Raw genomic sequence first — 13,161 nt, 5'->3', positions numbered from 1 at the left:
GGGAGAAAAGCTGGACTTACAAGCATTCCCTGGCTCCTTAGACATTTATACCAGGTGTCACAGCTCCAGACTGGTAAAGCCTCTCACTTGCTTACCACAGCTCCAGTCACCACTGTGGGAATATGGTTCTGAAGGTTAGAAAAATCCCAAGTATCAAAACCAGGCCTGGGGTTCTCAACCATTAACAGCTTATGTCTTAAGGTCCACCCTCAAAGACACAGGCCTCCAAGGTGTCTGCTTGAGAAAAGATCCTCCCCCACAGCTATAACAGAGGCAGAAGAATACAAGAGGGAAAATGTTCTAAGTCTTTCTCAAACTCTAATATAGGTGGCTGTGTGACACACACAACATGCTTTCCACCAAAAAAAAAAAAAAAAAAGAAAGAAAGAAAGAAAGAAAGGAAGGAAAGAATTTGAGTACCATAGTTTAAATGAGGCTCAGCAGACCCATCCCAGTTTTAAGGGTTTTAGTGTTGTTTTTCAGTGTATGGAAGATAAATACCACAAAAAACACATTAAACAAAGCAACTTCTTTCAGGGGCTCAGAGGAGATAAAGTGAAAATCAATTCTCTTAATTTACTTGTTAATGTAGAATTGCTGCTGGAAGTCTGTGGTGAAGCAGGTAGATTCATTACTATTTGAACCACCAGGGAAGCCTAAAGGTAGGCTGACAGTTGTTAGCGTGAAGGTAAACCAGCTCTCTTCTTTTAGAAAATTGTTACCATGTATAAATAATCATTTTAATAATACTAAGTATTTCTCTTTCTTAAAAATTCAAACAAAATAATACCAAAGTTTATTTATAAAATGTTCATAAAAAGTATGCAATAACATAGAAAACTGCTTAAGATATAAATAACTACATTAAAAACCCTTTACATAGAAAAAATCCTGGTCCATGGTAGAAAATGACAGGGGCGGGGGAAACAAATGAGTTTTTATATCTATGTGTTAATATTATATAGAATTATGGGTGATTTACTCTCTTTTATATCCTTTTAAATACTCCTTATATTTCCTGCTGGCTCAGACATAGTTTGCCTGCAATCCAGGAGACCCAGGTTTGATCCCTGTGTAAGGAAGATCCCCTGGAGAAAGAAATGGCAACCCATTCCAGTATTCTTGCCTAGAAAATCCCATGGACAGAAGGAAGAGCCTGGTGGGCTATACCCTATGGGGTCACAAAGAGTCGGACACAACTGAGAAACTAACACACACATATTTCCTTAAGGAATAATACTTGTTTAAAGATCAAAAATAAAAACTAAAATGAATTCTGACTGAGGATGAAAAAGGGGAATTAGCTATGTTGAAGCAATGAGAATTAGAAGAGGCAAACTATTATTCAACATAGTTTTGGAAGTCCCAGCAGGGCAATCAGAGAAGAAAAAGAAATCCAGATTGGAAAAGAAGAAATAAAACGCTGTTTGCAGACAACTTGATACTATACATAGAAAACCTTAAAGATACCATCAGAAAATCACCAGAGTTAATCAATGAAATCTGTAAAGTGGCAGAATATAAAATTAATATACAGAAATCCCTTGTATTCCTATACACTAGCAACAAAAAATCCAAAAGAAAAATTAAGGAAACAATCCCATTCACCATTGCAACAAAAAGAGTAAAATACCTAGGAATAAACTTATCTTAGGAGACAAAAGATCTGCATGCAGAAAACTACAAGACACTGATGAAAAGAAATCAAAGATGACACAAACAGATGGATACATACATTATGTTCTTGGATCTGAAGAATTAATATTGTGAAAATGGCTATACTCCTCACAGCAATCTACAGAGTCAATGTAATTCCTATCAAATTACCAATGGCATTTTTCACAGAACTAGAAGAAAAGTTTTACCATTTTTATGGAAACACAGAGCACCCCAAATAGCCAAAGCAATCCTGGGAATGAAAAACGGAGCTGGAGAAATCAAGACTCCCCAACTTCAGATTGTACTACAAAGCTACAATCATGAAAACAGTATGATACTGGCAGAAAAATAGAAATATAGATCAATGGAACAGGACAGAAAATCCAGAAATAAACCCATGTACCTATGGTCAACTAATCCATGACAAATGTTGGAAAGACAGCCTCTTCAACAAATGGTGCTGGCAAAACTGGACAGCTACATGTAAATAAGTGAAATTAGATCATTCTTTAACACCTGACACAAAAATAAGCTCAAAATGGATTAAAGACCTAAATGTGAGACTGGACATTAAAAAACTTTTAGAGGAAAACATAGGCAGAACACTCTCTGATATAAATCACAGCAAGGTACTATTCACTTTGTCTCCCAGAATAATGGAAACAAAAACAAAAATAAACAAATGAGACCTAATTAAACTCAACGACACTTTTGTACTATGCTGAACACTGAACATTTCCTTCCCTTTCACTTTAATAAATTTTCAAATATCCCAAGGTATCCTCTGAGACTAAAGCATCCAAACACATAGCTATATATTTAGGTCAATTCATCTTTAAAATTGGCAACCCACTCCAGTATCCTTGCCTGGAGAATTCAATGGACTGACAGCCTGGCAGGCTACACTTCATGGGGTTTCAAGAGTTGGACATAACTTAGCAACTAAACTGCCATCTTTTAAATGCATCAAGTTCTCTAATTCTTCAGTCTATTCCATTTTTCCTTTTTGTTTTTCCAAAACAAAAAATTGTTTTGCAATCTCTCCCTCAAATTCTAGAAATTAGATAGTCTGCCCCTTAGCCTGCTTCCCACAATTCAATAAATTACTCTCTGGACTTAAAAGCATCCAGGAGTATCTGCAGAACCACAATTTATGTCACATAAAACATAAACAAATATTTATTGTCCTGATTTATTGATACAAAAATGCAAACATAACCAGCTAATTCAGATTTCAATAATTTGAATTTTGCAATGACTCATCTTGAAAATCTTTTTAATGGGTACCATAAGTTAAATGATCAAAATTTTCACAAAAACCTTAAATGTTTAAAACAACAAACTTTTCAAACAATTCAGTAAAATTAAGTTATATTCAGTTGATGCATACACTAGAAACTAAGGAAACAGTTCATCTAAGGACATTTATAAGGCAATCCTGTGTTAGCCTAATTAGAGTTCCTTTAATTTTTCTATAACCACATTATTTCACTGAAAGAAAACTGAATTATACATTAACAGGGTTTTATGTAAAAATATCACTAATTCAGACTGCTCTCTCTGATTCCCTGAGTACAATTTTTTAGACTATACACAACAAAGCACTTCATAAAGCACGGTAGCCAGAAATGTCAAGACCTTTTCTATCAGTAGGTTCAGAAAAAAACATCCTATTATGACTTCAACAACACTGCAAATCCATTATAAAGAATATTTAGAACATAAAGTGAACAGCTATGACATGTTTACTTTTCAAAAGCGGATATATATATATATATATATATATATATATGTACTAGTGTTTTTGACAATTCTTCATCATTAAGAAGGGGGCAACAGAGGACAAGATGGATGGATGGCATGATCAACTCAATGGATGTGAGTTTGAACAAACTCCAGGAGATAATGAAGTACAGGGAAGCCTGACGTACTGCAGTCCATGGAGTCACAAAAAGTTGGACATGATCTGGTGACTGAACAACATCATCATCATTAAGGTTATAGTTTTTAAATATATAACTGCTGCTGCTGCTGCTGCTAAGTCACTTCAGTCGTGTCCGACTCTGTGTGACCCCATAGACGGCAGCCCACCAGGCTCCCCCATCCCTGGGATTCTCCAGGCAAGAACACTGGAGTGGGTTGCCATTTCCTTCTCCAATGCATGAAAGTGAAAAGTGAAAGTGAAGTTGCTCAGTCATGTCCAACCCTCAGCGACCCCGTGGACCGCAGCTTTCCAGGCTCCTCCGTCCATGGGATTTTCCAGGCAGGAGTACTGGAGTGGGGTGCCATTGCCTTCTCTGAACACTGCTCAATTCAGTTTACGTATCTCTCAATAAATTCAGCACATGTTTTTAAACTGTTGTGTTTTTTAAAAAGATAGGTAAATTTTATGACCCTCTATGGATAAGAAATTTCTTTAAGAAATTAGCAGTGCTGAGAATACATCTCATTAAAATTTTCCATGACCTCAAAATCCCACCTTCAATATACAATTAAAACTTCATATGGAATTTTTCCTGTATTAACTAAGTCAGTCCTCATTTTCTACTCAATGAAAAAGGGTCAGATCCCTTAACAACCAGCCATCCATAAATACATTATTCAAGAACTTTATCACAGGCAAAAACGTTGCTGCACAAGGTATACGGTCAGTACTATCTTTGTCTGGCTACGTGATCTTGTGAGGGTCACTTAAAAATCTTATCTCAGATTTCTACATGTAAAATGAGATAGGGTTTACTCACAGGAGCTTTTAGAATACATTTAATTCATAATGCCAAGGGCATTATACATGTTCAAAAGCATTTTAAGCTTTCTCAAAACTTAATTTCTTAACACATATGACAGGAGAGGCAAGTACTTGTCTCCAATCTCCTCTATGCACACAGAATCATTTGAATATATCCCATATTAACATTCCCAAACTAAGACATCACTGGTAATCTCAACAAAGAATGTTACCTCAAATCCTAATAAGTTTTCTATTTAAAAAATATGTGTACCTTTAACTATAGCAAAAGTAAACACTCTGCAATGACTGCAAATTGAAAGCAGAGGGATTTTTTCTCAGCCTGTAACAGGTGCTTCCCTGGTGGCTCAGTGGTAAAGAATCTGCCTTCCAATGCAGGAGACATGGGTTTTGATCCCTGGATCAGGAAGATCCCCTGGAGAAGGTAATGGCAACCCACTCCAGTATTCTCACCTGGGATTCCCATGGACAGAGGAGTCTGGTGGGCTACAGTCCATGGGGTTGCAAAAGAGTTGAACATGATTTTTAAGCATTATAACAAATACACATATATCCACATGCACACACCTTTTTATCTTGTCCCATAAATAAATGCTACCACAAAATGTTCTGGACTTCAAAATCTATAAATGTATATCAAGGTATAGCCCTCTAATAAATTTAAATTTTTTGTTAAATTTTAAGTATTAAATCACATATAGAAACTGAGAAGATAGAGCTGATAAGTCGTGCTGATGACTGAAATAACAGAAGCCATTACAAGACCCATTTAATAATAATATATTCTAAACATAAATCTTCAAAATGTACTTTTCCACAGTTATCTCCAAGTAAATATACCTAAAAATCCAGTAATCTTTTGAGATCTTGGAGTGCAAGAAGTTAAATGCATATTTATTTGTAATTTTCCTTAAATTTGAAAATCTAATTTATGGCAAGAACATTTCACAAAAACCTACATATACATTACACAGAAGTTGTTTTCTTACAAATAAGAAATTATAATTTGCAATTGGCAAGGAATTCTAAAGACAAAATTTTGAAACTTTTTCTTGCCAAAATAATCACAAGAAAAATCCAAATACAATTTAACTTGTTAAAATATTAAAACAAGAACTTTATGATTTTTTTAACCTATTGTTCACAAATTATCTTTTAACCTTGGCAAAACCTATCATTTATAGTGCCAATTTTACAAATACCATTTTTAATTACAAAACCTGTGGAGGAGTTAATGAAATAATCGTGAAGAAGCTATTTATTATTATAAAATGTATACTCTAAAAATACCTATTTTAAACTTCAGACTTTATTAGGAATATAAGTAAATGTTTTAAAACTGTATGTTACACAGAGTATATGCATGAACACTTGCTCCTGTCAGGCATAACCTCAGACAAATGCACAGGTCATTTCTTGCTACAGTCTGCACTGCATTCAAAGACACATTTTGAATTTTAAAGAACAGACTATATAACTTTGTCCTTGATTTTTTTTAATGTGTGGGCCTTCCACTGAAAATAATGTCATCACTTTGAATTTATAGAGTATATTTAGTAGTTTTAACCAGCATCAACATCATTTCCACTTGCTTAAGTAGAAAACATAAAATAAAATTGGAGTCAGATTTCTAAACTCAAAGAGAAACGTGATTTATTTTGCATAAAGGAGCATTTGGGGAAATTTCAGAATTTAAGGAAAAAATTCCATCCAATAAATTCTATCTCTATACTTTATGTTGCTTCTTGATACTTATCACCTGCATATTTTGAAATTTTACAATCTCCAAAATTAATTTGATCCCATTTATGACAGTGAAGATATTGATATCATATATGCCTTAAACACCCATCAGACATAACCATCTCCAGCTGAATTTATTACTCTGATTTTCTTCACCATAATAGGGAATCGTATGTGAAAATAAAATAAAAGTTATCATTAAAAAGTTACAGATATGATCTTTGGGGATGGGGGTGCTAAAAAACAGAATCTTGCCTATCTGTGAAATAGGCAGCTAACACATAAGCTGGACTCCACTTCCCTAATGCAAGGTCATCCTTCTGTTATATAAAGATGTGAAAAATGCATTTTAAAATGTATTAATGGTGCATTTTTTTAAAATGGTGCATTAAAAAAATGTGGTAGGTAACAGAGATACATTTTAGATTCAGCAAATAACACTTAAAAATGATTATGCTGAAGCAAAATTATATAAAGAACATCTAATATCAAAGAAAGGCATCAAATGTCTCTGAAAATTTTACATGTAATAACAAATATTATACAAGTCAGAAACTACATAAACTCTTTAAATGAAAATTGTATTGATACAAAATTTGCTAATGTTACCTGTAAAATCAACAAATCTACTGTGAAACATCAAAATAGTTTTTAAACAGCACACTTAACAAGACAATTTTTCCAATTATAAAAGAAGTAAAGGTTCACTATAAAAATTTTTTAAACAGTATTAATAAAGAAGGAAAACCTAATCACATCACTTTTAATATTTTTAAAGAATTGTTACACTATTAAATAAAGGTAAAATATTTTAAATTATAGAGCAAAACTAGCACTGGATAAAACTGCTGCCTCTAGATTTTGTTATTCATTGAAGTGTTAAGGAAATTTCCTCCCTTGCTTATTTTCTAAGAAGACTTTCCTGAGGAATAGATATTAAATTTTTTTGAATAATTTTATAGCATCTGCAGGAACAATTATGTTGCTTTTCTCCTCTGACCTATTACTAATGGACAATATTAATAAATTTACTATTAATAAGTGAAAAAAAAAACTTACGTTTATAAGAAACACTGAAAGGAGGATTATTTTTTCTCTTCAAATCATTTTTCCTCAATGTCCACACACTGGGTTGTTGATTTACAACTTTCTACACATCCTTCCTAATCTTAAAGTTTTACTCAGGGAAAGGAGCAACTGTTGGACCCTACACATCAGAACAGAGCATCAACTCAGTAACAAAGGCTCCTGTGCACTGTGACGGTCCTTCCTGGACAGAAGGATGCTATGCTCAGCACATTACACAAGCAAATTCCCCACATCTTAATTTCCTCTGCTTATCACACATTTATATCGTTTTCACATCTAATGATTACCTTCCAGGGTAGGGAGAGACAGAGGAAAGTCATTTAAGGCAACAACTTCATTTCTAATTTTATATAATAAATGATATAAAGAGAGCAACTCTACTTATAATCTTTGTTTCTTCCAGGTAATACGTTTATGACAAAATACCTTAAATTCCAAGTTAGTACACAAGGAAAACTAAAATGCAAAGACAAATGGCAAGGTACTCAACAATGCTTTCCTACTACTGCCAATCTGATGAAAGAAAAATGTTTAAGGATGTTGTTTTAAATATATAACTAATATAATTTTTGTATTTACTATATTCAATAAAGTGTTAGTCGCTCAGTCGTGTCCAACTCTTTTGCAACCCTATGGACTGTAGCCCACCAGGCTCCCTGTCAGTGTAATTCTCCAGGCAAGAATACTGCAGCAGGTTGCCATTTCCTTCTCCAGGAGATCTTTCCAACCCAGGGATCAAACTCAGTCTCCCGCATTGTAGGCAGATTCTTTACCAGCTAAGCCACCAGGGATGTAGGTTAATCTCAGAGTCATCCTGTCTCGTTTCATCGTCTGCTTGCTGGATACCTTTCATCTCCAATGATGTCTTCATGAACAACTATTTCTGGGAAAAGAGCTTTCAGAAATTAAGGAAGCTTTCTACATTTAAAAAAATCTGGTGGTTTAGTCGCTAAGTCATGTCCGACTCTTGTGACCCCATCGACTGAAGCAGCCAGGTTCCTCTGTCCATGGGATTCTTCAGGCAAGAAAACTGGAGTGGGTTGCCATTTCCTTCTCCAGGGGATATTCCCAACCCAGGAATCAAACCCAGGTCTCCTGCACTGCAGGCAGATTCTTTACCACCTGAGCTATGAGGGAAGCCTGGGTTTAGGCCAAATTCAAGTTTAACAGATTTGGCAAAAAAAAAAAAAAAAAATGTCATTTTATATAACTCTAAAGTGTTATAAAATACAACTTCCTTATCAGAATCAGTAATCTTTAACTCGTGATAGCAATAAATATGGCAGCCACAAAGACAATAAAACAGCAGCTACCACAATTCGAACACTTTATCTCATTTAATCTTTAAATCCAGCCTACTAGGAAGGTACAAGTCTCTGGATCTTTCTGATCCAGATGAGAAAACTGAAGACTTGGAACATTTAGTATCTTACCTAGGGCTAAACAGCTTATGAGGGCTAGGGTTTCAGTCCAGGCTTCACAAACTCATAGGTTACAAAGCCTTATGACATTATATAACTTTAGAAACAACTCCACAGGTAACAGAACATTTAGAAATAGACTACAGCATTATTGTTTGGCTGCCATCTATAACCAAATTGGATAATTACCACAGAATACAGTATAGTGGTAAGAATGATGGTTATGCTTTCCATTCTTAAAACATATTCACCTTAAAAAGGCAGAATAGTTTCAAAATAAATATTATCTTATAACAAAACACATATTAAGTCAAAAGGAAGTTAAGTGGCTTATCCTGGCATTGCCCACAAAACTTTAAAATAAGTGAAGAATCTAAACCAAGGACTTGCCTTCTAGAGGCTTTCCTTTCAGCCTATAACAAAGCTTTCCTTCTCCACCCTTTGTCTTCAAAAAAATCACTAAAAAATTTATAGAGACTTGGAAAAGATATGCAATGAAAACTTAACAGAAATGAACAAAAGGACTATCAAGGGACTGTCATGCACCAGGGTTTCAGTTTGATTAAAGACTAAAGCACTAAGTGTGGGCTTATCAGATTGCTATTTTAATAAAAGAGAGTTTTAAGATCAAGGAAAAAGATATCACAAGGAAAGAACTGAAGCAAAGATTTAGGTGAGGGGAAAAAAATAAAAAACTCAAACAAGCTTTGCAGGGAAAAGGTAAAGACAGAGGTACAAAGTTTGAAGGCTGTGGGGGGAAAAGGCAGGGTAGCAAAATGGTTATGTGAGTGTGGACGAACCTCTACCACTGACCACTGAACCTTGGATAAATCGCTTTTCTTTGGCTTTCCCATCTTTAGTATGGGGATAAAAACAGTAGCTATCTCCAAGGGTTGCAGTGAGAATTAAAAGTTATCACATATGTAAAACTTCACTGTGCCTGGCATATAATTATTAACTAGCATGAGGAAAAGCAAAAAAGAAAAAATGCCATAAACACAGCCTCAGGTTTTCATTACAAAGGATGTATGAAGTCTTTTCTAACTATACTTACATACCAAACTAAAGGAATCAACATCTGATTCCCAAATAACACACACAATGTTGAAGTTTCTATTTATATCACTCAACTTGAAAGTTAGTATTATGTTTCCTCAAACTTTATTTTCCTTAAACTGGTCTGAACTCAAAGGCACATTTCAACTTATCCAAGATGTCACTGGCAAACGAATGAGAATCAATGTAAACAACCCAAACCACAAAAATGTGAAATAAATTTTTGATTTCCCAACAGTAACCTCTTATTCTAAATGTTTTATTAAACTGAAGCAACTGAAGCAAAGTCTGATTTTCAATATGTAGAATACTGTTTTATTCTTTATTTTAAACCTTTCTTACATGTTTAAAAATATACAGGGGTTCAGAACAACCTCAATAAAACAATGACATTTCTTTTACTAAAGGACCTCTTAAGTCAAACCACCAGTGTGCAAACATTGTTGGCTTCCAATTTGAAGAGTCATAGGCACATTTCACTATATGCATTTCATAAAATAATCAAAAATGCTGAGAATACTCAGTAGTTTGATATAAATTTTAAAATATCTGACAGGAAACTTAAGGTTAAAAAAAAAAAAAGTAAGATTTAGATGTTTTAGCACTTACACCTGCTTCACTATTAATTTCTCAAATGCCATTTTGCTACATCTAAACCCCTGACAATTTATTACACAACTCCATATAGCACACAAAAAATTAAGTTAATTTAATCTCTGAATGGGAAAATAGATCATTACAAAAGAAAATACTGACAGTTCTTACCTGTTATTTGATAATTAAGTATACTTTATTCTCAGCATCTCTAGGAATAAAGCTTGGTCTAATAGAAACACCTAATTAACAACTAACAAAAGTATTTTTCTATTAAAAGACGTTTTTATATATTTGTGTCCAATGTTGACGATTTAAGCAACAGTGATCTATATAGTGTGCTAAGAAGACATTAGGCACAGATCACATAATGTAATTTACATGTTCTTTGTTGTAAAAAATATAGTATGTGCAAATGCATTATCATACAAATTTTAGTGGACCACAACAGTAAGCTTTGCAGACCTAACATAAAAAGGCTAATATTTTACTCTTTAAAAAAAAAGGTGGAACACACCAAGTAGCTTTAAGAGCAATATCCCACTTCTGAGTGAGTCCTCTGCATTTGCATTGTGAATTATCTTAAAGAAAAACAAAGCTTAATTATAGGCCCCCCGAGAAAGGACACCACTTTGGGCACATGTATTATTTCAAAAGCAACTAAATAAAAATGTTTCCCAAACCCATTAAAAAATACTTAACACAATATCTTAAACAATATATAGAATACTTTTTTAGAAGGAATAAGCCATTCAACATTATGACTTTTATATAATAGATTCTTTCATTAGCTAAGACACTTCTGGCTTAAGGTACCAAAGGATGCAGATAAAGAAAAATGGAGGAAAAATAATAGCAGGCTGTTAGAAAGGCGGAGGGAGCATACATTTACCCAGAAGAAACAAACAAACGAAAAAACTGTTTCTTCACTGCAGAAATTTGTGCTACGGATATAAAAACACAAGCATAAGGGTTGTGTGGCAGGTAATAAAATATAATGCTTGCTATGCATCCTCCATGGAGGGACCTTTTAGGGACTGCAGATTAGTGAGTTTAGAAGTACACTTTGATGCAAAAGGTTATACTTTACCACATATAAAATATGTAGCATTTTTCTATAAAGGGCAATTTATGTAAGTAATTCCACAAACACAGAAGAGAGTGAGAGAGACAGAGAGAAAGAGAATGAGAGGCAGAGACAGAGGAGAGAGTCCAGTCAGAAAGAGAGAGAGAGACAGAACGCCAGGGGCTTCGCTCATGCCCTGTGGAAGATCTGAGGTACTTTTCCATCCTCAGAGCTTCACTTTTCCTAGTACTGCATATTTATACTCACACACCACAATTATCTCATGAGATTACCCTCTATATATATTTAGGGTTTTTTTTTTTTCCAGGAAAAAGAAAAAAAAAAAAGAAACGTTTAGTCCCTTCCTCTCATAGTCAACTATTCAAGTAAATATTTCTCTAGTGGCAAATTTCCAGATGAAGCAAGGATACAATCCAAAACTACTGTCAGATTACATGTGATTTACTGTGGAGTTTTCTTCAAATGGAGCAGGAATTAGCCCGTTTCCTAGGTTTGGGGTCTCGTGCTTCCTTATCCTTGACACACATACAAGATGTACACATTGTCTCAGACAGTCTTCGGAGGCCTAGCCGGAAAACACTGTTGGAGAGGCTGTATATAACACAGTTACAAAAACTATTACTTATAGCCAGCCAGGTGGTTAGGAAGGACAGTGTTGGATTGTCCAAGACCCGGGAGCTTTCTAGAAGAAAGTAGATGATATAAGGGAGCCACAGCATGTAAAACACACTGGTTATCCGGAACAAAACCATGGCGTAGCGACGATCAGGGCTATGCCCGGCGTCTCCGGAGGCAGCCGCTTCATGGCTCGGGAATCGGGCCCTCCGGTCATTTATCTCTTTGGTGTGCTGCCGGCAAATTTTGAAAATGTGGAAGTAAGTGAAGCAGACAACCAAGGCAGCAGGGGCATAAAGTAAACAAACAATAAAGCCGGTAAAATAGGCACTGGTGAGCCAAGACGTGGCACACCATTCAAAAATGTCACCGTGGTAACCAGGTTTCCCCCAGCCAAAAAAGGAAGGCAAGAAAATTAGGCAAGAGTAGATCCAGATTAAAATAATGCAAATTCTCAGGCGACATGGGGTGACCAGTTGATTGTAGGACAGAGGCTTGGTGATGGCAAGATAGCGATCCACACTGATGCAAGCAAGACATGCCATAGAAACACTTTTCAGTACTGAGATGATATATCCAAAAACCTGGCAAGTCAGTGACTCGTGGATACCTGTGGAGTAGTGGAGAAGTGAGAGAGTAGGAACCAAGCAGCTAACTCCAACAAAAAGATCAGCATATGCCATTGTTTGAATGAAATAGCTGGTCGTATAGTGGTGTAAAAGTGGAGCACAGTGAAAAACAAAGATGACCGTTAAATTCCCAGCAATGATGAGAAATGTCAGCAAGACAATGACAATTGTCTCGAAGATGCATACATCCACCGCACTGTAGTGGCCAAATCCAAGTGGGCAGGAGTGACGTTCAGACACATTCAAAATGCCACTGCTCGTGTTCAGGATCCTCCATTCAGTCCACCTGGAATCATTCATGGCTTGGAATTAAAAGGACCTGCAGCCCTAGCTACAGCAAGCAGGTGCCCTGCCTAGCATCTGCTAAACTCTGCCCAGGAGTGTCTCAGCGTCAGCTTCGGCAGACAGTGGCAGTGCTTCTGTCACAGCTGAGCATCCCGGGGAGTACTCAAGTCTCTTCATCAGCCTCGGTGCAGCAGTAACACACCTCAGCTTTGGGGGGGGAGGAAGAGGAATAAG

At 35.5% G+C, this 13,161-nt stretch overlaps 2 protein-coding genes across 4 annotated transcripts in view; both read right to left on the bottom strand.

Moving 5' to 3' along the window:
* The window catches only part of RABGAP1L (RAB GTPase activating protein 1 like), a 739,452-nt gene that overhangs the window by 461,661 nt on the left and 264,630 nt on the right, over positions 1-13,161 (bottom strand). The gene's annotated exons all lie outside the window — the stretch shown is intronic.
* The window catches only part of GPR52 (G protein-coupled receptor 52), a 111,665-nt gene that overhangs the window by 91,055 nt on the left and 7,449 nt on the right, over positions 1-13,161 (bottom strand). The window contains exon 2 of the mRNA XM_070768916.1: positions 1-13,161. This exon is cut by the window's left edge and continues 91,055 nt beyond it. Within this exon, the coding sequence (XP_070625017.1) occupies positions 11,857-12,942 (1,086 nt within the window). The 5' untranslated portion in view covers positions 12,943-13,161 and the 3' untranslated portion in view covers positions 1-11,856.

This window comes from Bos indicus, chromosome 16, assembly GCF_029378745.1.
Source record: "Bos indicus isolate NIAB-ARS_2022 breed Sahiwal x Tharparkar chromosome 16, NIAB-ARS_B.indTharparkar_mat_pri_1.0, whole genome shotgun sequence".
In the NCBI taxonomy this organism is placed as follows: Eukaryota; Metazoa; Chordata; class Mammalia; order Artiodactyla; family Bovidae; genus Bos; species Bos indicus.
This window is presented reverse-complemented; position numbering and strand designations above follow the sequence as displayed.